We start from the raw sequence: 25,039 nt of genomic DNA on the forward strand, positions 1-25,039 counted from the left end.
TTCTCGAGACTCGATACGATAATAATCACTTTTGCGCGGTGTGTTGCGTTTAATAAAGATGATGACGACGACACGGGCGACGAGTTTCGCGTTGGGAGGACGACGACACCACGTTTTGAATACCACTACTGCGAATACTAAAACGCGCAACAATCACAACGAGAACAAGAACAACAAGAGAGGAGGATTGAGATGCTTCGCGAAAGCGGCAGCCGCGAAAACGACGACGCAAAAGAAGGAAGACGTCCCGAAAAACCTGGAGCGTTTGCGCATCTCGACCCCGTGGGAGGACGCGCAAACGGTTTTGAAATCGGAGTTTAAAACCTCCGAGGAGGATTTAAAAACGTTCGGGGAATTGACCAAGGAAGAGTTGGAAAACGCGTACGAGATGATGCAGTTGTGCAGAGACTTTGAAAACGAGTGCAACCAGTCGTACATGGGCGGGAAGATTCGCGGGTTCATGCACTTGGATAACGGGCAAGAGTCTATTCCAGCCTTGTTGGCGAACAGCATTCGCAAGTCTGATTTGAAGCACTCGTATTACAGAGATCATTGTCACGCCATCGCCTGCGGCGTGGACGCCGGTAAAGTTATGGCGGAGTTGTACGGGAAAGACGGCGGGACGTGCAGAGGTACCGGAGGAAGTATGCACATTTACGACGTGGAGAATAACTTCCAAGGTGGATGGGCGTTGGTTTCTGAGCAGTTACCGTACGCGGTTGGCGCCGCGAGATCGATCGTTTTGGATAAGTTTTTAGGCAAGGAAGGTATGGAGGACGAACGCATCGCGATTGTGTTTGTCGGCGAAGGCGGCGCGCAAAACGGGAGAATGGCGGAGTGCTTGAACGCCGCCGCGAAGGAGAATTTGCCGATTTTATTCTTGGTTATCGATAACGGGAGAGCGATTAACACGTTCACGAAGGATGTCGCGCAAAACCAGTCGGTGTTTGAGCAAGGGAAGCATTACGGCGTCCCGGGCGTCTTGGTCGACGGCCAAGACGTGACGGATGTCTTGAAGGTTGGTAAAGCGGCGATTAACCACGTGAGAACGAAAGGTCCGGCAATTTTGCAAGTGCACACGTTTCGATTTAACGGTCACTCGCCGGCGGATCCAGAACACGAGAGAAACCGCAAGGACGAGAAGAGATGGGCGAGAAAAGAGTGCGACCCGATTACGATTTTCGAACAGTCCGCGCACGCGCAAGGTTTGGATTTGCAAGCGTTGACAAAGAAAGCGAAGGACGAAGTGAAGAGAGCGTTGGACTTTGCGGACGCGTCTCCGCCACCGCCACCGAGTTTAGCGGCGGAGTTGGAGTACCCAGATCCGAACGGGCAAGTGGATTACTCGCAACGCGAACCGGAGATGGGTTTGGCCAAGGCGCAAGAAACGACGAAGAAAATCGTCGACCCGAACACTTTAGCCGGGTTGGAAAAGCGAATCGCGGACTTGAGAGGATTGTGCGATACGCCGCAAGGTATTTCCATCGGTGACGCGGTCAACTTGGCAGTTTTGGAAGAAATGTTGAGAGACCCGACGTGTTTGGCGCACGCCGAGGATTTACAAGCCGGGTCTTCGTACAACATTCCGGCGAACACGCAACAAGCGTTCGGGAGATTGCGAGCCGCGGATGAAATCATCGACGAAGGTCACTTCATCGGTAAAGCCTTGGGCGAAGCCATGAACGGATACAGGCCGATCGTGGAGTTGATGAACGCAAACTTTGGTATCTACGGCATGGCGGAACTCTCTTCCGCCGGGAACACGTACGCCACCACCGGCGGGCAGTTCAAAATGCCAATGACCGTCATCGGTGCCGGTGGTACCGCGCCGAACCAATCGCTTGGTGCGGAACACTCGCAACCGTTCCACGCGTACATCATGGGCATCCCTGGTTTGAAGATTTGCTCCGCGAGTAAACCGAACGAGGCGTACGGTTTAGCGAAATCTATGATTCGCGACAACGGGCCGGGCGTTTTGTTGTTGCCGGTGAAGATGATGAAGACCAGAGGTCCGTGCAACCCGAACCAATTCTTACCGTTGCACAAGTCCACGCAACACGCGAAGGCTTCGGACGCGGCGGTTAAGGCGAACAAAGCGATCACGGTGGTTACGTATTTACACGGCGTCAAGGAATCTGAAGAAGCCATGAAAGAGTTAGCCGCCAGCGGCATCGAGTTTGATTTCATCGAAATGACGTGCATGAAACCAGTGGATTGGAGAACCATCCAATCTTCTCTCGAACGCACGCACAAGTTGATAATCTTGGACGAAAGTACGCGAACCGGTGGCGTCGGCGCGACGTTATCCGCCATCGTTTCCGAAAACTTGTTCGACGAGTTGGACGCGCCGGTGATGCGTTTGTGCATGGAAGACGCCCCGGTGCCGTACGCCGGGGAGATGGAGAAAGAAGTCGTGAAAAGAGCGAGCGATTTAGTCGAGGCGGCCAAGTTCATGTGCGGCGCTTAAAAAAGAGAATTCGATAACAAAGTGAAAGAGAGAGAGAGAGAGAGAAAGAGGAGAGGAAAGACTTTATTAAAAGAACATAGCCCACACAACAGAAAAGAAAAGAAGAAGGATAAAAATAAACGAACGAGAACGAGAAGACAGACGGGTGTTGTTTATACGAGATAAGAAAAGATATAAAGATATATATATATTAACACACATCAAACGCTTTGGAGGACTCTTCTTCTTCTCCTCCTCCTCCTTCGTCTTCTTAACTCTACTACCAGTATATATACACTCCCCGCTCCTCCCTCTACTATTCAAGGGAGGAAAAACAAGATAAGATTTAGGGTTTTTGATTGAAAACCAACTCAGCACATTTCCGCCCGAGAATTACTTCAAAAACACAGACAAACAAGAACAAGATGCAATCCATGATCGCCCAAAGAGCCTCCGCGTTCGCGCACTGCAAAGTGATCACGAGACAGGTACGAGTATTGCGCGTTTTATCTTCTTTGTGATGCGTAACCCTCCTCGCTTTACTTCTCGTTGCTCTCTGCTTTTCTCCTCGAAAGAAGCGATGCATTTTTGGGGGTGGATTAGTAGTTCTCTTTTTTAGTAATCGATCGCGTCATCACCATCGCGTTCTTTCCTCTTTCGACTTTGGAGGAAAAAGCTTCGGTTGTTCTTTCGGACGCGAAAAGGACAACGCGAACGCGTTGTTCTTCGTGTTGTTGTTTTTTTTCGCTTCGAGCTTTGATTTCGTTAGCAAAAGAAGAGGAAAGCTGAGAGATGATATATCATCTCGAGGGTCAGAGAGATCATCTCCCCGTCGGGGAAACGAACCTACGCGAGAGGATTACTGACCCTCTTTCTGTCTTTCTCAAACATTTTTGTCCATCGAATCGCAAAACAGCAAAAAGTCACATCTGCTCGAAGAGTGAACACGATCGTCCGCATGGCGGACCAAGCCGCGGTGTCCAAAGCTTTGGAAGATGCCATCAAAAACGCGCAAGAATGCGTGGACGATTGCGCCGCGAACTGGGACGTGGTGGAGGAAATCTCCGCCGCGTCTGCGCACGCCAAGAAAGAACCGGCGGCGGTCGATGCGGAAGTGTCCAAAGAAGATTTGGCGTTTATCAAAGCTTCCCAAGATGCATTGAAAGCGGCCAAGTCTGGGGAGATGGACAAGGCGGTTTTGGATTCCATCGAAACCGCGGCGAAGAGTTTGGGCAAAGTTCAAGGTAAAGTGAAGGAGAGCGCGAGAGTGAAGGAACTTTCCAAGTCTTTGGAAATCGCGTTGAAAGCGGCTAAGGAGTGCACCGAGGATTGCGCGGTCGAGTGGGAAACGGTCGAGGAGATTAGCGACGCGAAGGAAAGAGAGCAAGCGAAGGGCAACTAATTTGAGCTGTTTGTTTATTTATAAGAACGCGCTGCTAATAAAAAACGACGAGAAATATATTATAAAATACAGAAAGAGAGACAAAAAGAGTGAGAGAGCCGGGAAGGGAGAAGGAATTCTAAACGACGCTCTCGCACATAGTGCGCGCGAGAGATGCGTATTGAACAAAATATATAAATGTAGAATAAAAAGAAGAGATCCGCCGCGTGTTATTTGAAAGGTACTTAAAACAACACGACTTAAATTATTATTAATCGCGTAAATACGTCAAATCGACTTTCACTTTCGGCTCGAATTGCCGAACGGTGACACCGGCCAACGCGAGGAGCTTCTGGCTCGCAAAATAGGACGGGTCGACTTTCTTTTCCTCTTTTTTCTCTGCCGCGGTGGTCGCTACTGCTGCTCCGTCGATGATGTTCTTCGCGTTCTCTCCGAACACCTTCTTACTATTATTATTATTATTATTATTATTGTTCTTACTGGCACTATTTTTATTACTATTATTATCGCGATCGTCCTTGTTCAACTTCCCTTCGCAATACACCACCTCTCTAATCCCGGCTTGAATCATCAACTTCGCGCACTCGTTGCACGGATACATGGTCACGTACATGGTTCCGTTCTTCACGTCCGCGGAATTTTTGTTCATGATGGCGTTCATCTCCGCGTGGCACACGTACGCGTATTTGGTTTCGAGAGGATCGCCCGTGGGACTTTTCTTGGCCCACGGTAAGGCGTCGTCGCCGCACCCTCGCGGAAAACCGTTGTATCCCACACCTGTTTATGTAGTCACAAAAAAATGTCAACGCCACTTCGCGAAGAGAGAGCGACGAGCGAGCGAGACGACGCAAACAACGACGAACGAACGATAAGATTAAAAAAAACCTACCCAATATCAACTTTGACTCCGACGCAATCACCGCCCCAACTTGTTTATTCGGATCTTTGCTCCTCTGACTGCTCAAAAACGCCACGGTCATGAAATAATCGTCCCAGGATAAATAGCGCTCTCGTTTTTCCTTCGAGAGTGGATTTGGTTTCTTCTTTGGCGGGGAATCGAGTCCAAAATTTTCCTTGTTTTCTCCTTCATCAAAAGAAGCGGAGGAGGAGGAAACGGGCGAATAATCATCCGGGGGACACTGTCGGCAGTAACACCCATCATCTCGCGCTAAAAAGGGCGGAAAATTGGCGGTACTATTAGTCTCCTGATGTGAAAAAAGAAACGAAGCGTTTTGTTGGTGTCAGCGGATTACATTTTGAAATTCTTCCCCGCGAGGAACGTTTCGTTGCTCAAAAGAAAACGCTTTCGCGTACATACCTGCTCAAAGTTCGTTTTGTTTTCACCATTACGACGACTTTTACGACGAGAGACGAAGAAAGTTGTCGTCGCGGACGCCGCGGCGACGAGCACGTTTACGAACATATATAGTTTGAATTTTGGTCTCAAAAGGTCTGATGAACAGTCTCTGAAAGTGAAGAGATTTCGATGAAAGAGAGCGCACATATACACATATCCAATCGCGTATCATCCGCGTACTATTTACAAATAATTAAATTCTAAACGCGTAACTCTTTGCTATTGCTAAGACTACTGTACGGTTGTTCCTCTTTTTTATTTCTAGTGTTATTAGTATTCGATGTTGATATTGTTGTTGATGTTGTTGTTGGCGCGGAATCGTCGTACTTCATCTTCCCGCTCGTCGCGTTCAGATCTCTTCCTTTGGCGACTAACCAGACGCCGTAAAAAATGGCAAACGCGCCGACGTAGCCCCACCGTAAGGGTTGGGATAAGAGTAAAAGCGCTAAAACGGCGGTGACTACGGGTTGTAGCGTGGAATAGACGGTGAGTAATGTCACTCCGGCTCTTTTGTTGCAATACGCGCTCAAAGCGTACTTTAAGATGGAGTTGAACACGACGGCGAAGAAGAGAGCGTACAAGCCTTCCGTTTCCAACACCCACCTTTTATTCGCAGCGCTCCTTCCTCCCGAGGTGATGGCGTTTGCGGCTATGGACGACACGCTGTTCTCGCCATCGTACGCGTATACTTCTGCCTCATTACCAAACGGCACGCAAATCACCGCACACAACGCCATCATGGACGCCCCGAACGCGTACTCCCACGCCGTCACCATCAACGGCACGTTCTCTTTCTTCTTCAACGTAATCTTTTGTAAATTATAATACACCGCGCTCGCTAAACTCCCCGCAAACAACGCAAACAACCCAACCGGCGAGCTCTCTTTTTTCTCCTCTTCCACGCTGACGTCTTTCAAGTACGCGTCAATCGCGCTCATACTCATCGCGCCTACGCACGCCACCACCACTCCGCTCGCTATGAACGCGTTCAACTTCTCTTGTCCTAAATACACCGCGATCGCCATCGCACACATCGGTGTCGCCAGATGTACTAAAGACGCCATAACTGCTCCGACGAGTTGAATCCCGAGTAAAGATGCGAGTTGGTTGCAAAAAATCCCCAGAAACGCTTGCGATAACACTCGCGGAAAATCTTGCGAACTCGGGAACCATCTGAAGTTTGACGAGACTCCACCGCTGACATGTTGTTGGTGAGAATCGTGCAAAAACGCGCACACGTAGAGCAACGGCGCCGCTAAAACGTCCCTGTACAAGGAAAACACCAACACCGCGCGCCAATCATCTTTACTCTCATCATTTTTACTCAAGAAAAGTTGGCACAAGGTGTTGTATATCGCGCAGACGCATTGTATCGCGAACAAAGCGAGGTGCAAGCGGACGTCTTTGTGATGATGATGATGATGATTTGAAGGAGGGACGCCTCCTCCAGAGTAGTACTCCGCGACCATTTTAAGAGAAGAATTCTCCTCGAATCCTCTCTCTTTCTCTCTTTTCCCAAAAATAAGGCTAAGATAAGAGATGATAAAATCTGTGTGAGTGTGAGTTTATGCGTTTAAGTATGCGCAAGATTAGTGAGACATCATTGGATGTGTGAAATTGAACACGCGGCTGCTTTTTTTTTTTCGCGAGGAAAAAAAATGTCTCTCTGATGTGAAAACTCAAGTGTTTTTTAAAATTTTTTTTCACTCCAGTCGTTACAAATTATTAGTTCTCGTAAAATGTCTGCTTTGTCTTTGCGTCCACTTAATCGTTTATACATCTTCTCGCTGAAATCCTCCTCCTCTTCTGCCTCCTCGTGCTCGACGAGATGCGGCAAAAACGCGAAGACGACGTCTTCTCGATTTTTTTCTTCGTTTCGGTCTTCTTCGCTGCTTTGGGGGACGAGGACGACGAGGACGATTTCATCGTCGGGGAGATTTGAAATCGGAAAAGCGACGAAAAGCGCTTCTTCGTTTTATTCGTCGTCGTCGTCGTCTGAGAATAACAACAACAACAACTACTACTACGGAGGAGAACGAGAAGAAAAAGCGCAAAATCAATACAAAGACGCGTTCGCGTCGCCGCCTTTGGTCGTTTCCAACGGCGATCGGTTGTCCGGTCCGGGGGCGAATCGGGCGATTAAGTGGGTGCCCAGCGATGCGAAATCGAACGCCTTTGGCGAGGAGGAGGCGTCGTACGCTGCGTCGAACAACAAGGATAACTATTACGCGAGAGAGACGCCGTCGGCGCCGCCGTGGGGAGCGAGTGGTGGTGGTGGTGGTCTCAGTAGTGGGCAACAGCAAACGCAAACGCAAACGCAAAATCGAGGCAACAATAACTACGGGGGCCCCGGCGCTTCGTATTCGTCTTCTTCTTCGTACGGCGGAGGCGGCGGCGGTTATAACAACAACAACAACAACAATTCTTCGTCATCGTCATCGTCGAGCGGCAGAACGTTCGTGGACTTTTCAATTTATAAATCGAAATCGGCTTTATCCGTGAAATTGGTCAAACCGACGTTCGAGACCGATCATCAAGGCCGGACGATTATGAAACGTTCCGGCGGAATTCTCTTGGAATTCGCGCCGTCCATCGGGACGAGGAAATACGATTGGACTCGGAAAGGGTCGTTCATGCTTTCTCCGATTGAAGCCGCGGAGTTGGCGAACAGATTGAATCCGAGTCGACAAAGCATCGCGCAAAAGGTGGAGTTTTTCCACGACCCGGGGATGGGCGGGAGTTCGCAAGGGTCGGTGACGAAAAGTTTGAAGATGGAAGCGATGCCGGACGGCACCGGGGGAGTGTTTTTGAATTACAATCAGACCAAGTTTGGAGAGAAGTTGAACGTGAACATCCCGGTGTCGTTCGGGGAAGTGTCCGCGTTGGAGTTGTTGATTAAACATTTAGTTCCGAGAGTGATGGGATTCTTCGAAGAAGATTCTTCGACGACGAGTTCGTCTTCGACTTCGTCTTCGTCAGCAGCCGGGTACGGTTATTAAAGTAGGTATATAAATCATAACGGCGCTGCTTTGTTTTTTGTATCATCATCAATATAAAAAAGTTGTTTAAATACACACGGTATCGTCGAACGGGTTCACGTCTTCCAAGGACTTTTCGCAGTTCTTCGAAATCTGCTCCAAAATCTCGCTCTCCTCCTTCTCTTTCCTCTCCATCTTTTCCAACTTCTCCAACTCCTCCCGGTTCCTCTCCAAGGCCGTCCGCCTCCTCTCTTCCATGCGTTCATTGTACGCCTTCAACTCCAGCTCAGACGCGTCTATCGCGTTCATCGTCATCTCGTACGCTCTCTCACCTTCCTCCTTCGCGACTTGTTCCTTCTCGCTTTGCGACAGCCCGTCCGGATTGCCATCCTTCTCGATCCGCGCGAGCGTCTTCCTCTCCGCCGCCTGTCTCGCGTACACCGCCGTCGCTTTTCGATTGAATTCCTCTTTTTCTTCCTTTTGTTGGATCGCCAGTCGATCGTATTCTCGCATCATCATCGCTCTTTCCTCCGCTTTCGTTTCCCACCTCGGTCTCGGTTCTCTCTTCTCTTTATCGATATCGTTATTATTGATGGATTCCTGTCGTTCGAGTTCCAAACGCCGCTCGATGTCGAGGACGACTTGTTTCCGAGAATCTTCGATGGATGCGAACGATGGTTGCGCCGTCGTCACACCGCCCGCGAATACTACTAAAAGAGACAACAACAACGGAGAGAAAGAAGAAGATGAAGAAGAACACGACGCTTTTCCTCCAAAGTTTCTTCTTTCGTCGTCGTCGTCATCTTCTGTTGATGATGTTTCCAATCCGTTTTTTTCTCCGTCTGAAGAAGACGAAGAAGCTCGAAATGCTCCTCTCGCTCTTCCTCTCCTCCTCTTCCTCCTCGGCGTTGTTGTCTTCTTTGCCGCGAAAACCAATTTTACGCCTCGCGCGTACGACGCGGTATACTGCGACGACGACGACGCGAACATCATTTTATTTTTAAAAGTGATGTGAGAGTTGATGAGTTTTTTTTTTGAAGAGGGAAAAGCAACAGAGAAGCACAAAACACAAACAAAGAAAAGAAAAATAAAAAAAAAAGCAAAGCGAGAAAAAAAAAAAAGCACACTTCACACGAAATAAATAAAAAAAAGAGAGAAGAGACACACGACAACGAACGCGCGCACATTTATTTGCTCTCTCTCTTTCTCTCTCTCTCTCTCTCTCTCTCTAAGCTCGAGAAAAAGGCTCTGAGCAAAAATTGCTTTTTTGTCTCTCAGATGCTGCCTTCTTCTTCGTCTGAGACGAAGACGCCGACCGAAAGGACGCCGACCGAGGACGACGATGGCGATGAAAACGATGTCGAGGAGAAGACGACGAAGAAGAAACGAGCGAACGAGGAAGAAAAAAATCAAAATCGCATCGGTGCCTTTGCGTCGTTCTTGCGAGCGACCGAGGTGCTCTTCTCCCAATCTGTAAAAGAGTTCGGCGGAGGTGCCTTCGTTTTACTCCTCCCGAAGAAGGCGAAAGAGGCGCGAGGAAAGATTTTGGAGTTTTTAAAAGACACCAACACCAACACCAACGACGAACTGATGAAACAGTTCTGGACGCAAACGAGAGAAGAGGAAAAGAAGTCGGATTTTTTGCACTTTGAGAAGAAGACGAAAATTTTACGAGAAGTCACGGACGCGTGTAAAGAGATTTTGAGCAACCAAGAGGTGTATTCGCAAGGAGGGAGGCAGAAAGTCGCGGTGAAAGCGCTCGAGTGTTTGTTTTTGGTGATGAATTTCGTGGAGAAGGAGAAAGTGAGAGTGAGCGGAACGAATTCGGCGGCGACGGAAAATGTAGAGATGATGATGACATGTAGCGCGACGATGTTGAGAGATGTGTGTAAAGCGGTCGCGTTTTGCGGGAAGGATGATAGCTCGTTGGAAATTACGAGGATGGTAGTGAAGATGTTGTTGGCGTTGGCGACGAGCGAACACATCGTAAACTCGGGGATATTTCAAGGCGAAGAAGGGGAGGAGGCGTTGGAGATTTTGACTTTGCGGTTGGCGCATTCAGCAGTCGCGAGCGATGGGGACGTGGAGAGAAGAGTGGCGAAGACGGCGTTGGTGCAACACATAAATAATTGTTTCAAAAGGTGCTCAGAGGGGGAGTTTCGTAGCGCGAGCGCTGCGGGAAATATCAATACTAATGGTGATAGTTTTTTTAGCGACCAATCAGCGTTGACGTGTTTGAAGGCATTGTGTAAAATCGCATCGAGAGATTCAGATGCGATTACGAGCGCGACGACTTCGACGATGATTGCGGAAGAGAATGCGGATGCCAATAATGCTAATAAGAAACCAACTACGTATTTTTCTGCGGCGAATGCGTTAGACGCGGACGAGTACATCCTGGCGAGTCGGTTTTTAGCCATAGATTTACTTCGACAGCTGTGCGAAGGACCAAACGCGAGAGCGTGGTTAGCGGCGTATAGAAACGAATTGAAGAAACCTTTGAGCGAGGCGTTGTTGATGAACGCGATGTTAAATCCAAAGTCCACGCTTCAAAAAGGCGGCGTCGCTGGAGTAGCTGCGGCCGCCGCGGCTACCGCGTCTGGCGCGATCAACAACAATAGCAACAATAACGCGAAAAGATTGAGTTTCGAAGGCATCGAAAAGACGCTGAATGCGTCGACGAACAGAACAACAATCACCACGAGCACGAGTAATAACAGCAACACCATCTTGCATGGATTTAGTAACGCGACGAGGTTTCATCCCATGGCGTTAGCGTCATCGAGTTTAGCCCGAGCGACGTATGCCGCGATTGTCTCTCGCGCGAGAGATTCGTGGAAATCTGAAATCGCTTTGATGTTCCCAACGATGCTTTTACACCCGTTGGAACGATCAAAGTCAACGCACGTGAAGGCAAAGATTGCTGCGTTAAAAACGTTACGACAAATATACGACGATCCTTCGACAGCGGCGGACGTTTTTGTGAATTACGATTGCGATCCGAGATGTTCGACAAACTGCTTCGAAAGAAGCGCCAAGGCGATTTTAGAGACGCTTAAAGTTGAACGGGAAAAGGAGCGCATTCTTGTAAAAATTAGCAGTGGTTCCTCGATCGATATCGATTCAGTTGCGGTTAGAGATGCAGCGACGCAGTGTTTAGTCGCTATCGTGCGTTCGTTGCGCGTGTGGCGCGCGAGAAACAAGGAATTAGGGGAAGATTTATTTCACGATGAGGATTCCATTGACGAAGTCGAAAGAAAAGCCTCCTCCACTTTGCGCCGGTCAGGGAGTGTTTCGACCTCGTTTGAGTTGATACCGTCCCAAAACGTCGTCGTACCTTCGAGTACCGCCACGGCTAAACAAGATAACAAGAATCAAGCAGAATCGAACAACTCGACGAGGACGACGAGGACGACGAGAACAACCCCGGGAAGCGAATCAGAAGGCGTCATCGGCGGCGGATTGCTCTCTTCCGTTCCGCTAGAAAACGTGCCTACGACGTCATCATCATCGTCAATAGCAAAACCATCGCAAACGAAAACGTTTGCAAATCTTAAGAAAGAGAAAAAATCGGTGGAGATTGCTGTGAAAAAGTTCAACAAGACGCCGACTATGGCAGTTCTGCGCGAGCACGCGCCGAGTAATTCAGTCGTGTCGGCGTCAGACGCCGCCAAGTTTTTACGGTCGGCGCCGGGTGTCGACCCGTCAGCAATTGGACACTTGCTGGGATCTAGCGATGCTGATGGCGTTGCTGTTATTCGAGCGTACCTGGAAAACTTTGATTTCACGAACGAATACGTGGATGAAGCGTTGAGGAAGTTCATGTCGACGTTTCGAATTCCCGGCGAAGCGCAACAAATCGATAGACTCACCGAATGCTTCGCGAAAAGATTCATTGAATTAAATCCAAACTTTGGTGGCCAAAAAATAGAAAAGAAAGTAGATTGCGTGACAATTATCGCGTTTGCGATAATAATGTTGAATACCGACGCGCACAATCCCATGGTGGATGTGAAAATGCGGATGTCGAGAGAGGATTTCTTGAATATGGCTTTGGATACGCCAGAAACGAGAGGTTTGGACGAAGAAATGATTCGAGGCGTTTACGATCGCGTGACGAAAGAAGAAATTATATTATCCGCGGATAAACGCGCCATTGCGGAAACGGCGTCGTCTTCCACTTCTGCCGCTGATAGTAGTAGTACTACCACTGCAGCAGTGAATAGCGGTCTCATGAGCGACTTTGGCATATTTGGTGCGTTCAAGAAGAAACAGAAAATTCTGGAAATGGAGGAAAAAATTGCCTCGGAAGAAGCGAAAGCTTTGCTGAGAGAAACTGCTCGAGCATTCTCTGCCGTCACGACGAGATCGACAATAGCTCCTGCAGCCGCACTTTCCCCGCCGCAGCTCAAAAATGGACAAGGTAGTAATTCAGAGCTCGACGAAAGCGCGAAAAACAATAACGACAACGTATTCGTCGGCGAATCCGCCTTCCACGCGGCTGCCGAAGCCGGACTGGCTCGACCAATGTTTGAAGTCATCGGCGAAGCGCTCTGTCGCGCGCTATCGATTGCGTTTGGCCTCGCAAATGATCCAGGGCGTGCCGCTATGGCTTTGGAGTGCGCTCGTTCTGCCATGCGACTCGCTTTTGAGACGAAGCTGTATACTTTGCGAGATTTGTTTGGACAATTTTTGTGCAACGCTACGGGCGTGAGTGCATCCGACAATGATCGGGGAAACAGCAACGCTGATGATGACAATGATAACGACGACGACGCGACGCGAGTCGATTTGAGAGCCATGCAACGCGCCGAGGCGACAAAAACGCTTCTCGACTGCGCAAAATCCGACGGCGATTTCATCAAGCTCGGTCAAAAATTTTGGAAGTCGTGTATTGATATTTGCGTCAGTTTGGAGATTGCCATGTTGGAAAATGACTCGACGGCGTTGAGAGGTGTTGCGAATGTGAACAACAGTTCAAACGGAACCGCGCAAGAATCGACGGACGGAGTTCTACCGGACAAAACGAAAGTGGAGAAGAACATCCAACGCCTTCTCGGGTTCAAAAACGTCATGGCGTGGCTCCGACCGTTTTCGAGGGAGGCTGGTTTGGAAACCGAGATAAATCCAGACGCCAAGGCAGCCATCGACGCGTGTTTCGTCAACTCGTCCACAATGGACGCGAGCGAACTCTCGCACGTCGTCGACGCGTTAATACAACGTTCCGAGCGCGATTTATGCGCCGCCGAGCAAAGCGAAATCACAAAATCTCCAAATACCAGAATCGCGATGAAACGTTTGGCGGATGTCGCGCGGGCAAACTTGAACGGGAGATCTTTAGCAGCCTGGCGAAACGTCATCTGGGGACCAGCATCCTTGCATTTAGCGACAACAGCAACTTCGTGCGTACAAATTGAAACGATTGTAAATCGCAACGCGTGCAAAGAAGCTTCGGAGTGCCTTCGCGTCGTTGCCGAGGCTGTGCTCTTGAAAAGAGGAAGCGCGGAATCCGCGGAGTCCAAAGACGAAGATGGCAACATTACGCCCACAAAACGTAAAACCACGTTGACGAATTTGGAGACGGACGAAGATATAAACAGCAGCAACGCAGACGCGGCGAGAGAAGACGCTTTGTTACCATTCTACGAAGCCATTCGAACGGTTGCAAATTCGAGCTTTCGAAACTCCGGCTTGGGTAACGAAACCGTCTTTTTCGAAATGAAGACGAGAAAAGCCGAATTTGTCGTCGATGCGTTGAGACGACTGGCGGAAACTTCGAGCAAAAAGTTTGGGAAATCCTGGCGAAGAGTCGCTCAGACGCTCGAAATTGTCGCTTCAAACGCCACTCTGTCGGAATATCACGGCAACACCGAGGAGTACGACGGCAACCCGGAGGACCAAGTGAAAGTTTTATTCGCGGACTCGGCAAAAATTCGCGCGTTTGTGAGTTTTCGCAACGTCATCGTCGAAAGTGTGCTCAAAGGTAGATCAATAAAAGAAGAAGTATCAACAACGACTCCATCTATCGTGGATGGAGAACTCACCGACGACGTTTTACCGGACATTGTGGATGTTTTAGCCAAATTTCGCGACGTCGAAAAGCAAACGAAAAACGACAAAGGCGATTCCATCGTCGTTTCTGAAGCTTTGCTATCTTTACAAGAGATTATCCTTCGCGCAGATCGAAGTACGGCTCGTGGACGAAACCTGTGGAAAGTTACGACGAGATGTTTGATATCCGCGACGTTCTCTATCGAAAACACGCGGGCGACAACCGTGAGGGCGTTTGAAAGCGTCTTTGCGTCCGCGCTCAACTTTACCGCCACGTCTCAAAACGAAAACGAGGAAAAAGCATTCTGGCAAGACGTGTGCGAAGATGCCATAGACCCTATCGTTTCGTTCACTCGTGAAGAGTATTACGGGAATCACGCGCACAAAAGTGCTCCGAAGAACGAGGGATTCTCAGAGGCGAAAGTATTTTCGTTGGCGACGTTCTTTCCTCGCTTGGTTTCAAACGTAACGTCTTCGAAAAATGTAGGGTACGATATCGTATCGATCGGTTGTGCAAATGCGTTTGCAAATGTTGACGTCGCGTCGACTTCGTTAACTCACGCGTTGTCGTGCATTGCAGCGTTTGGCACCGAGAGCACTTCCTCTCCCTCTCAAATGTTTTGGAGTTTTGCGTGCGACTTCCTGGAGAATGCGATACGCGCGCGGAAAAAGAAGAGCGAAAGGGACGAAGTGATTTCAAAATCGCTCGTTTGTGATTTCATTCCAGAGTTGTACTCGTCGTGTGCTGTTATGGCTTCAAAAAATCGCATAGCAAACGTCGCAAGGACCATTCACATCGACGCTTTCACCTCTGCGATGGATAAGCGAGGAGAAGAGGAACACGAAGAGCTTTTATATAACTCCACGCGAGCGGTGCTCGCGACGACGATAAACGACGCGAGCGGTACGCTCACCGCATGCGAGATCGTCTTGCGATACCACTTCTCAAATAAGGGGAAGGAGATATCCTCTTTCGACGTCTCTACTCGTACGATTGCGATGTTGGCTTCAGTCGTCGACGCGTTGACGAATATGATAAAACGAAAGAAGAAGAAGAAGAACAACGACAACGACGGCGACGGGACGGAAGAAGAGGAAAGCAAAGGCAGCATCTCGTCGTTGGCAAAACAAAAGAAAGAAGTTTTAGAGTTATTCACTCCTCAATTGTCCTCGCTCGTCGCCTTGGGACGATATCCTTTGAACAAGTCCTTGCGCGATTTCTTCTCGGCGACGTTCGATGTGTCAAAATTTTAGAATAGAGGCGAAGAAGAAGATTAGTTTTTAGTGGAAGTGTACACAAGTATCATTAGTCTAACAAGCACAATAACAATTTCTCCTAACGTCTCAACACGTTCGTCGGCGCGTCTGGATCGTTTTCCAACGCCATCTTCGCCATGTCTTCCACCGCGCCTCGCGGCACGGACGTGAAAAACAAACTCCCACCGAACAAGACGAACAACAACAAGGAGATCCCAGCGGTGCCGAGCGGGCCAACCTTCCCGCCTTCCGCGGTATCAAACCCGGGAACAATCGGTACCGGGCCTTCGTTTCGTCCGGAATCAAACCCGAACGGGTCTGATTTCTTCGGAGGAATTGGTTCTGCTTCTTTCTCTTCTTCTTCGCTGCTGCTGCTCGTCGCCGTCGTCGTCATTCGATTTTTCTGCATTCGTCTGATTGTTCGCGTCCTCCTCGAAGACGCGGAAGGAAACCTGTCGCAAAGGGTGGTGGTCGCTCTGCACGTCGTCGTCGTCGTCGCCAACATCTCTCTCTATTCTATTTCCTTGCTCAAAGTGTGTGTGTGTGTCTGTCTGTCTCTCCTTTTTCTCTTCTGGAAGTGGTGTGAAGAACTTACTCTAAGAACTCCTTGTGCTGACGTTTTTATGGATTCGCGACTCAAAATCGTAGGAAGGAACAATTCGTGGTGTCGTCCACTGCCAACTGGACTCTCTGGATTATTTTATTCTTCCTTGCCCCCCGAGAGCAGACAGAGGAGAGAGGCTTACCCTCTTTTTTTCACCCTCTTTTTCCCCACCCACACAGTGTTTTTTACGCCAAAACATAAACACGTATTCTCAATCACACACCATGTTCGCTGCCACTAACGTCCAACAAACCGCCTTCGTCGGCAAAGCCGTCGCGATGAAGTCTCGCACCATGGTACGTTACGAATCAGTCGTTGGATATGTTCGCGTCATCGTTTACTGCTTTCTTTCCGGAGTTTAGCGCGCGCGGATTTCCGCGAAGGATTTTTCCTTTTTTTTTGGATGATGGATTTCTCTCTTTTCCGATTGCTTTCCTCCTTTCTCCCGCTCGCGTCTTGCAATTTTCGCGCGCGCGCGGTGTGTGACCACAGAGCGCTCGCGCCGCGCGAAACACCGCAAATCGCGAAGAGTAAACGCGTGATACTCATTTCGAGTGAATAGTTTCGCGCGTTTCGTTTCGCGCGTGCGCGAGAGGAAACGAATTTCGAACCTCCACGGTGTCGTCGCGTGTTCCGGCCTTGTTTATCTCCGCTGGTGAGAACACCGAGAGAAAGACGACGACGACGACGATTAGGGTTTAACCCTAAATGGGTCGGTCGCAAAAAAGTAAATTGACCTTCTCCTTCTGTTATTCTTAAAAACACCAACAGAAAGTGCAAAGAGGCATGACCATCATGAACTTCACGGTCACTTTGGAAACCCCGGAAGGCGCCCAAAAGATTGAATGCGCGGACGACACCTACGTTCTCGACGCGGCTGAAGAAGCTGGCATTGACTTGCCGTACTCCTGCAGAGCGGGCGCGTGCTCTTCGTGCGCGGGTAAGGTTGTCGCGGGTACCATCGACCAATCCGACCAATCCTTCTTGGACGACGACCAAACCGGTAACGGCTTTGTGTTGACTTGCGTTGCGTACCCGACCTCGGACTGCACCATCAAGACGCACATGGAAGAAGAACTCTATTAAATTAACATTCAAGTAAAAAACTAACGGGTAGTTTTTTATAGCTAAGAGGGAGTTATTAATAAAATAAAAATACGACGTCTGCGTTGTGCTGAAAGGAAATACAGTGTATGCCTAAGATACCTCTTTTAATTGTCGTTGCTCGTGTGATTGTTACAAAAAACGCTCATCTTTTCTCTCTCTTTCTTTTTCTCTGTAAGTAATAAGTCGGAAGACCGACCGATGAAAAAAGAAATCCGTATCCGTATTTTATTACTTGTCGTTTTCGTCCACGGTGCTTCCGATATCGGTTATTTTCAACAAAATTTTCGTCTTTCTGTGCTTCTCGCACGCGTGCTCCAAAGCTTCGTCAAACTCAGTCGATAATTCGTACTCGGTGTACTCGACCGCGATTTTGTTCGCGTTGACCAACTTTGCCAAAGTTTCCATCATTTTCGGCGTCTTCTTCTTGTTTTCCTTCATCCAGTTTCTCAGCGAAAACCCGCGCACGATCAAACCTTTACCGACCCAATGATGCCACGGAAACGTCGCCGCGCGACCAGATGCGCACGCGTAGACGATGAGAGGACACCCTTGGTGCAAGGTTTCCGCCAAACGCACGGCAGAAATACCCCCGACGCCGTCTAACGCCAATCTCGGTTTCGCGAAGAGGCGTTTTTCTTCCAACTCGGCGCCCAAATCGCCCTCGTCTTTGAAGACTTCAATCGCGCCTAAACTTTTGAGCCACTTCACGGTTTTCTCGAAGCCTGGATGCGCGCGACAGACTAAAATCGGACGTAATTTGAGCATACTCGCGAGTTGACAGACCACCGTGGCGATTAAGGAGGTACCGGCGTTCAGAATAACCGCATCGCCTGGTTTCAACGCCCCGAAATCTTCCAACAAACGATACGCGACGCACATCTCTCGCATCATTGCGCAATGGTTTTCCGACGTCATTTCTTTCGGAATCTTGATCAAATCTTTTTCTTTCCAGACAGCCAAGGTTCTCCACGTGCCAAGGTTTGGAACGTACGGAATGACCCAATCGCCTTCGGCTAAGGACTTGACGCCGGCGCCAACTTTCACCACGGTGGCTAAACAATCCGAGCCTGGGATCTTGCGTTCGTTCGATTCGTTCATGTTGTTCTCGAAAGCGCCTTTTCGCGGATTCAACATCGAATCTTTATGAACGTTCGCATCGGATGCGTCGTTTCCATAATTGGACGTAATGAACGACATGTGGTCTTCGTAAATATCGTGCGCGTTCATCGGCGCCACGCGAACGCTCACTAAAACTTCGCCCCACTGTAAAGTCGAGGCGATTTTCGTCGTTTCAACTCTCAAAGCCTCCTTCTCGTGCCCGGCGACGACTTTCATCCCGGCGGGTTGATTCACCTCGTACGCTTTAATCTTCGGCAACTGCACTTCATCGTACGATCCTTTCACGACGCCGAACTGATTGATGATATCGTCCACGCCAAACGAGGCGACCGAATCGCCCCTGGATCGCATAAACGCTTCGAATCCAGACGTGTGCGACCCTTTGTTCTTCTCCACGGTTTGAATCGCTTCCGCGACGGACTCTTTCCGCTGGTTCTCCTCGTTCAGTTTATCGCGAAATACGCCGCCACCGAAAGAATCTAACAACTCCTCCTCGACCGATTTCGAGTACGTCCCGGTCGAGTCGTATTGTTTGCGCTTGTCGGTATCCGAGAGAACGTCGTAGGCGCGTTGGATCAACGCGAACGTCTTCGCATCGCCGCCTTTATCCGGGTGCGCTTTGGTGATTAAGTTCCGGTACGCTCGGCGAATCTGTTGATTTTTCAATGGAAGGGAATACAAAGGGAGGAGAAAGTGTGTCATTGTGCGTCTAATGTGAGAGAGAGAAATAGAGGAGCGCGTCCATCGGTTTCATCGCGAGATTTAAAAAAACGCTCAAGAGACTTTTCGGATTCTCAAAAATCCAATTTTGGAGTGCGCTCCTCCTCGCATACCGCGTCGTCTTTGCAGAACGAAAGAAGGCTATTAAAAGATTTCTTTCTCTCTCTCTCGTCGTCTTTATCAGGATCGGATTCGCGCCTCCCGCGCGTCATCATTTTCACCGCGCGACGATGATGAAAAGTTTCTCGCGAGAAAAAAAACGAAAGAGAGATCAGAAAGAAGACACATGCGAGATTTAGATATTAAAAAAGAAAGAAAGAGAGGCATACCTCGATCGACGTCGCCGTGTTCTCCACGTTCAAAGCGCCGTACAGATCCGGACACTCGTCCTCTTCCTCTCCTGTTCTTCTGTTTTGCTCCACCATAATGTTTTATAAACTGTTGGGGTGTTTTGTTGTTCTTGATCAGTTGGTGTAAAATGCAGATTTTGACTTGTGACGTTTTTTTTTTCTTCTGAGAAAATCAAGCGTTTTTCAGCTCCTTTTTTTCCCCTTCATCTTTCCCGTGTCTTATCTTTCAGAGAAGGAATTTCCGGACACTTACGCAGCGAGACAGACGCGGAGAGAGAAGAACGTCCTCTCGTTTTTATAACACGCGCGGTAAAAGTGTTTTGTTTTTGGGTTTCTGCGTCGCGTTGTTTTGGGAGTAGTGCGTGTATATCATAAAAGAGCGGAGAGGTTGAGTACCGCCGAGAGATAATATTCCATTTTTGAATTATTCCATTTTAAAGGAGTTGTTTATGAGCACGACGATAAGCATGGCAAAAGCAACGGATACTACTAATACTAATAATGATAACAGGAACGACGACGACGTGGAGAAACACGCCTCCGCGGGTGTTTCTCGGGCGTCGTACGGAGACATTTTTCGAGCGTTCATCTTGATGGGCTGGACCGCATTCGGTGGGCCAGCTGCACACATTGGCATTTTCCAAAAAGTCTTCGTCGATGGTAAAAAATGGATTTCGAGCACCATTTTCGCGGAATTGTTGAGTTTAGGCCAGTGCATGCCCGGACCGACGAGTACGCAAGTCAGTTTTGCTCTAGGCGTGACGCAGAGAGGCGTTCTCGGTGGCCTCTTATCGGGAGGTTTGTTTCAATACCCAGGATTGATTTTGATGACTTTAGCCGGGGCGGGCGCGGCTGAGGCGCTGACGAACCCGTCGAGCTTTTTGAAAGGGTTAGTCAGTGGTCTCTCCGTGGCTGGCGTGGCGTTAGTAGTGGACGCGGCGGTGAATTTGTCCAACGGGCAGTGTAATAAGAATAACATGACGAGACTGTTGGGACTCACGAGCGCGTGTTTCGCGTATTATTACAAAACCGCGTGGCTGTTTCCGTTGCTGATTGTTTTTGGCGGTTTGGTGAGTTATTTCTTCGGCGCGGATAAAGATATCGCGGAAAGAAACGAACAAGACGACGAGGTGGCGAGTTACGGGGCTACTAAAATCGTTGGCGGTTTCTTGATTCTTTCCTGGGCGATCGTGTTGGTGCTCATGGTCACCGTCGCGAGTCAAACGAATTACGATTCGAATCAGTATTCGCACTGGTTTGCGGCGTTTTTTAGAACTGGGAGCATAATCTTCGGTGGCGGACAGGTTGTTTTACCTCTGTTGTTAGACGATGTCGTTTCGTACGATTCGAGTCAGCCGGATAACATCGCTACGAACAGTTGGGTTACCGAGGACCAGTTTTTCGCCGGATTGGCGCTCGTGCAAGCGTCTCCGGGGCCGATGTTTAACTTTGCCGCGTATTTAGGTGCCGTGATGGCGCAAAGAGCCGGTAAAAGTGTCGTCGCTGGAGCGTTGACGTGTTGGACAGGCTTATTCGCCCCGGGCGTGACGTTAATTTTCGGCGTCTTGCCGTTTTGGGGTTACATTCGAACGTTTCAAGCGTACCAAAAAATGCTTCCGGGTTTGAACGCCAGCGCGGTTGGTTTAGTCGTCGCCGCAGCGGTGCAGATGTTTTTGAAAGTCAGAGAAAACTCGCCGTTTCCGAAATTTGCCGTAGTCATCGGTATGTTGACCTTATTCGGAACGAGGTACGTGAAAATGCCAAATCCAAAGTTGGTCGTTTTACAAGCGCCTCTCGTCGTCGCTTTCGGAGGTCTGCTGGGGATACTCGCTTGGGCGACTGGATGCGATTAAAGTCAAGTAGTAATAGCAGTAGTAATAGGGATGATGTGTATCGTCTTGCTAGTAGTAATGATATACTGGCAATATCAGGCCAATGCGTACTTCTTCTATTTCTTCTATCATCGTCATAAACTAACGACAGCGTCATAATGCTCCCCTAGCGTGTACGATTCTTTCATAAACGCCACGCGCAACGGAAACGACGATCCGCCTTTTCCCTCTTCTCCTTCCACACCGCTACCAACACATTCGACGACCATCTTCTCCACCTCTCCACCTGGCCTGACTTCAAAAACCTCCACGTTCCTCCGCAGCGCTCTCGCAATGGCTAACATCTCCACGTGCCCGCCCCACTCGGCTGTCGATCCCACCTTTTCGCAATACTTTTCGTACGATCCAGCCTCTTCCATTTCCACGAACGCTTCGTACTCTTCTCTGTTCTTCAACATCTCGTCCTTGCACATCGTCCTCACTTCCCCGTACCTACTCTCCTCTTTCATCTCATCCACTTGTTCCGCTACCGCGCGATACAAACAGTGTCCGTCCGCTTTCACCTCCCTCAGCGTCAAATCCAACGCCTTCAGCGCTCGCCGCATCGCTTCCTCTTCGATTTCTTTCTTGGACGGTCCAGACTCGCGAAGTCGCGCGCGTTCCATCTCGATCGCTAATTCTCTCGCTTTCTCCTCCGCCGCTTTCTTTTCCCGTCGCTTCTGCGCTTTCGTCGGACCACCTTGCTGTTTCCTTTCCTCGCTCGCTTCCTCTTTATCCGTTTTGCTCTTGTCTTCTTCTTCCTCCTCCTCGCCCTCACTGCTACTCGCGTCTGGCGTTCCAAACACCCTCCTCTCTAGCGCATTTTCCTCCTCCAAGTGTCTGTCCGTGACTTTCCCTTCCTCTATCATCGCTTTCGTCTTCGCTTGCTTCATCCCGCTTTGGAAAAACTTCTGGCAATACTCCCGAACGCTTTGTATTTCTCTCGCGTGTCTTTGTCTCATTTCCTCGAGCGTTTCTCGCTCTACATCGATCGGTGTCCCGTTCGCGTCGGTTGGCGCACATTGGAAAAAACCATCATCGTTACCAGTACCATTACCACTGTTCTTCTTCTTTTTGCCCATCGTCGTAAGCTTCGTAAACCCGCTCTTAGTTTTGGAGTTTTTCTTGGGAAATTCCTCACAAGAATTTGGGGAAAAGACACTTACATAAAAGATATGAACGTGGTCTTCGAACCGGTCGGGATAGGCGAATATTTGGAGAACTTTAAGAACAACAGCAACACCAACACCAACAATTTATATACTTCGGACGACGAGAGAGAGGAGGAGCGTTTGACGACGACAACAAAAGATGAAGACAAAGAGGAGAAAAAATTCAAAATTGGACAGCAAAATCAACATCTGGAAGCGGAATTCTACGCGCTCAAAGTCCGGAACGAAGTCCTCGAACAATCACTCAGCGCCTTACAGACGAAGGAAAACGTGATGTCGATTGAACTGGAGCATTTTATGCGAGAGCGAGTAGAAAGAGATGCGGTTATTGAGCGGTTGAAGATGGAATTGGAAACGTCTTGCTCCAACACCATTCGAAAGGAGGAGGAGAGGAAAGCTTTGTTACGCGAGATGACGAAGAAGTTAAAGAAGATGAAGAAAGCGAAGAAGAGGACTTTTGAGGAAAGTTTACGTTTGCTGGAGAAAGCGACGAGCGCGTTGGAGTTGGCGAAGGCAGAGAACGAGTCGTTACGCGCGAAGCTGAAAGAAGAGAAAACTTTGAAGACGACGACGAAGAAGAAGAAGAAGACAAAGAAGAAAGAGACCGAGCAAAAGCGGCGAAGAAGAGAGCGTCTTCGGACGACGACGCCTTTGCCGGAAACGCCACAGTTCGCGAAGCAGTTTTGGAGCTATAGAAACGACGAGAGGAGACGATTGCACGAGGAAAATAAGGTGCACCATCATTCGCTTCAGTTTTCGGATGACGACGACGATGACTCTGATTCCGACGACGACGACTTCTACTCGGACGAGGACACCTCCTCCTCGGAGGAAGAATCATCATCGTCGTCATCAGAATCATCATCATCAGCCTCAGAAGAAGATGATGACGACGACGAAGAAGAATACCAACGCGACGCCACCAACAACACCAGTTATTCCTCCATCGACGAACTCCTCGACCGATCCGTCGTTCTGAACACGCGCTTGGAAGCTTTAGAACGACGAGCGAGAAACTTAGTCGCACTCGAAAACGCAAAACCCTCGGCGAAAGCCGACAGAGATGATAAAACTACCGAGTGACAAACGACGTCCAAAAAAGATAGCTCTATAGCAATACCCCTTTATGACAAGCTGCTGCTTCTCCTCGAGAACTCGGAATTAGGTTTTAATACCCTAAACTCATTTTGCCCTGTTTTTTTCTCCCTTTTTATTCCTCATTACAGTCGCTCTTTTGATACCATGAGCGAACTCACGGAGCGATCGAAGTGCGTGTTCCAAGCCAAGTTGGCGGAACAAGCGGAAAGATACGATGGTACGACCACCATTACCTTTCGTTTTATGTGTGCATGTGCACTCTTTACGCGTGCACGTGTGTATATATTTGTGCTCAATTGGAACCATCAGATCGGGTCGTTTTGTTCCATCATTTTCTCGTTTAAACGTGCTTCGTTTGGTTGCGTTTATACGTGCAAAGAAACTAACACCATTGCTTTCTCAATACTCACAATACTACTCACACAATGCAGAGATGATCGTGGCTTTGAAGAAACTGTGCGGGATAGCGGATATTGAGTTGACGGTACGTTAAAAATTGCAGACACTTTTGAAGGGCACACGACTCTTCTAAAACTCCGTTTTTTCTTCGCTTTGGGGCATTTTTCTCTCTTTTTTCAATCCCTTTCTCTCTCGCTTCGCGAACGACTTTTTGTCGCGCATATGTGCGCATATACTCACGCGTTGTTGTTCTCTTTTTCTTACGTGGTTTAGGTTGAAGAGCGTAACTTACTCTCGGTGGGGTACAAAAATTTCGTCGGCTCTCGCCGAGCGTCCTGGCGCATCCTCTCGGCGTTGGAAGACAAAGAGAAGACGAAAGGACGAGACGAAAACGCGGCGAAGATAACCGATTACCGCTCGAAAGTTGAGGAGGAGTTGGAGAAGATATGCGCGGAGATTATCGATACGTTGAAAGAGAGTTTGATTCCGAGAATGGAAAAGTCGGAAAGCGCGGACGCGGCGGAGACTTCGGTGTTTTACCATAAAATGTCGGGCGATTATTATCGATATTTGAGCGAGTTTCGAGCGTCGCCGGGGAGAGAGGAAGCGGGAGAGAAGGCGTGTGAGAGTTACGAGAAAGCGTCGGAGATTGCGAGCGGGAAGAATGGGTTACACCCGACCCATCCGACCAGATTGGGGTTAGCTTTGAACTATTCCGTGTTCCATTACGAGATTTCAAACGATCCGACGAAAGCGTGCGCTTTAGCGCGAACGGCGTTTGACGAAGCGATTACGGATTTGGACACGTTGGACGACGAATCGTACAAGGATTCGACTTTGATCATGCAATTGTTGAGAGATAACTTGACCCTGTGGACGAGCGAGTTAGCGGACGAGGAAGGTGAATAATAATATATTTTAAACATAAAGAAGAAGAGTGAGGAATACGCTCGAACGAATTTGAAGAATTCGGCGGAGAGCGAATTAAAAATTTTGTATTTAGAAGAAGAAGAAGAAGAAGGAGGAGGAGAAGGAGAGAAGATCCAGTCTTGATAAGAACTATATAAATGTCTTAGCATGTGTAAGTAAACTTAATCACACATATATT

At 48.9% G+C, this 25,039-nt stretch overlaps 14 protein-coding genes across 14 annotated transcripts; 8 read left to right on the forward strand and 6 right to left on the reverse strand.

The window, feature by feature from the left end:
• Positions 1-61: 61 nt before the first annotated feature.
• On the forward strand, positions 62-2,467 carry Bathy06g01540 (predicted protein; the record flags this gene model as incomplete). The annotated part of the gene is made up of 1 exon (XM_007512622.1): positions 62-2,467. One exon carries the CDS (start codon positions 62-64, stop codon positions 2,465-2,467), a length of 2,406 nt encoding a protein of 801 aa, XP_007512684.1.
• Positions 2,468-3,404: 937 nt separating this feature from the next.
• On the forward strand, positions 3,405-3,848 carry Bathy06g01550 (predicted protein; the record flags this gene model as incomplete). The annotated part of the gene is made up of 1 exon (XM_007512454.1): positions 3,405-3,848. The coding sequence occupies one exon, from the start codon at positions 3,405-3,407 to the stop codon at positions 3,846-3,848; it is 444 nt and encodes a 147-aa protein (XP_007512516.1).
• A 250-nt stretch (positions 3,849-4,098) lies between these two features.
• On the reverse strand, positions 4,099-6,674 carry Bathy06g01560 (deoxycytidylate deaminase; the record flags this gene model as incomplete). Its single annotated transcript, XM_007512715.1, has 3 exons — positions 4,099-4,625; positions 4,738-5,053; positions 5,412-6,674. 3 exons carry the CDS (start codon positions 6,672-6,674, stop codon positions 4,099-4,101), a joined length of 2,106 nt encoding a protein of 701 aa, XP_007512777.1.
• A 270-nt stretch (positions 6,675-6,944) lies between these two features.
• Positions 6,945-8,204, forward strand: Bathy06g01570 (predicted protein; the record flags this gene model as incomplete). Its single annotated transcript, XM_007512537.1, has 1 exon — positions 6,945-8,204. The coding sequence occupies one exon, from the start codon at positions 6,945-6,947 to the stop codon at positions 8,202-8,204; it is 1,260 nt and encodes a 419-aa protein (XP_007512599.1).
• Positions 8,205-8,270: 66 nt separating this feature from the next.
• Bathy06g01580 (predicted protein) lies at positions 8,271-9,176 on the reverse strand (the record flags this gene model as incomplete). Its single annotated transcript, XM_007512355.1, has 1 exon — positions 8,271-9,176. The coding sequence occupies one exon, from the start codon at positions 9,174-9,176 to the stop codon at positions 8,271-8,273; it is 906 nt and encodes a 301-aa protein (XP_007512417.1).
• Positions 9,177-9,461: 285 nt separating this feature from the next.
• On the forward strand, positions 9,462-15,488 carry Bathy06g01590 (predicted protein; the record flags this gene model as incomplete). Its single annotated transcript, XM_007512543.1, has 1 exon — positions 9,462-15,488. One exon carries the CDS (start codon positions 9,462-9,464, stop codon positions 15,486-15,488), a length of 6,027 nt encoding a protein of 2,008 aa, XP_007512605.1.
• Positions 15,489-15,570: 82 nt separating this feature from the next.
• Bathy06g01600 (predicted protein) lies at positions 15,571-15,996 on the reverse strand (the record flags this gene model as incomplete). The annotated part of the gene is made up of 1 exon (XM_007512676.1): positions 15,571-15,996. One exon carries the CDS (start codon positions 15,994-15,996, stop codon positions 15,571-15,573), a length of 426 nt encoding a protein of 141 aa, XP_007512738.1.
• A 429-nt stretch (positions 15,997-16,425) lies between these two features.
• Positions 16,426-16,644, reverse strand: Bathy06g01610 (unknown protein; the record flags this gene model as incomplete). The annotated part of the gene is made up of 1 exon (XM_007512475.1): positions 16,426-16,644. The coding sequence occupies one exon, from the start codon at positions 16,642-16,644 to the stop codon at positions 16,426-16,428; it is 219 nt and encodes a 72-aa protein (XP_007512537.1).
• Positions 16,645-16,881: 237 nt separating this feature from the next.
• Bathy06g01620 (predicted protein) lies at positions 16,882-17,181 on the forward strand (the record flags this gene model as incomplete). Its single annotated transcript, XM_007512326.1, has 1 exon — positions 16,882-17,181. One exon carries the CDS (start codon positions 16,882-16,884, stop codon positions 17,179-17,181), a length of 300 nt encoding a protein of 99 aa, XP_007512388.1.
• Positions 17,182-17,430: 249 nt separating this feature from the next.
• Positions 17,431-19,023, reverse strand: Bathy06g01630 (predicted protein; the record flags this gene model as incomplete). The annotated part of the gene is made up of 1 exon (XM_007512511.1): positions 17,431-19,023. The coding sequence occupies one exon, from the start codon at positions 19,021-19,023 to the stop codon at positions 17,431-17,433; it is 1,593 nt and encodes a 530-aa protein (XP_007512573.1).
• Positions 19,024-19,840: 817 nt separating this feature from the next.
• Positions 19,841-21,244, forward strand: Bathy06g01640 (chromate transporter; the record flags this gene model as incomplete). Its single annotated transcript, XM_007512451.1, has 1 exon — positions 19,841-21,244. The coding sequence occupies one exon, from the start codon at positions 19,841-19,843 to the stop codon at positions 21,242-21,244; it is 1,404 nt and encodes a 467-aa protein (XP_007512513.1).
• A 113-nt stretch (positions 21,245-21,357) lies between these two features.
• Positions 21,358-22,344, reverse strand: Bathy06g01650 (OTU domain-containing protein 6B; the record flags this gene model as incomplete). The annotated part of the gene is made up of 1 exon (XM_007512649.1): positions 21,358-22,344. The coding sequence occupies one exon, from the start codon at positions 22,342-22,344 to the stop codon at positions 21,358-21,360; it is 987 nt and encodes a 328-aa protein (XP_007512711.1).
• A 93-nt stretch (positions 22,345-22,437) lies between these two features.
• Bathy06g01660 (unknown protein) lies at positions 22,438-23,517 on the forward strand (the record flags this gene model as incomplete). The annotated part of the gene is made up of 1 exon (XM_007512621.1): positions 22,438-23,517. One exon carries the CDS (start codon positions 22,438-22,440, stop codon positions 23,515-23,517), a length of 1,080 nt encoding a protein of 359 aa, XP_007512683.1.
• Positions 23,518-23,676: 159 nt separating this feature from the next.
• Bathy06g01670 (predicted protein) lies at positions 23,677-24,840 on the forward strand (the record flags this gene model as incomplete). The annotated part of the gene is made up of 2 exons (XM_007512701.1): positions 23,677-23,988; positions 24,205-24,840. The coding sequence occupies 2 exons, from the start codon at positions 23,677-23,679 to the stop codon at positions 24,838-24,840; spliced, it is 948 nt and encodes a 315-aa protein (XP_007512763.1).
• Positions 24,841-25,039: the final 199 nt, after the last annotated feature.

Source organism: Bathycoccus prasinos (assembly GCF_002220235.1).
Source record: "Bathycoccus prasinos genomic : Chromosome_6".
Taxonomy (NCBI): domain Eukaryota; kingdom Viridiplantae; phylum Chlorophyta; class Mamiellophyceae; order Mamiellales; family Bathycoccaceae; genus Bathycoccus; species Bathycoccus prasinos.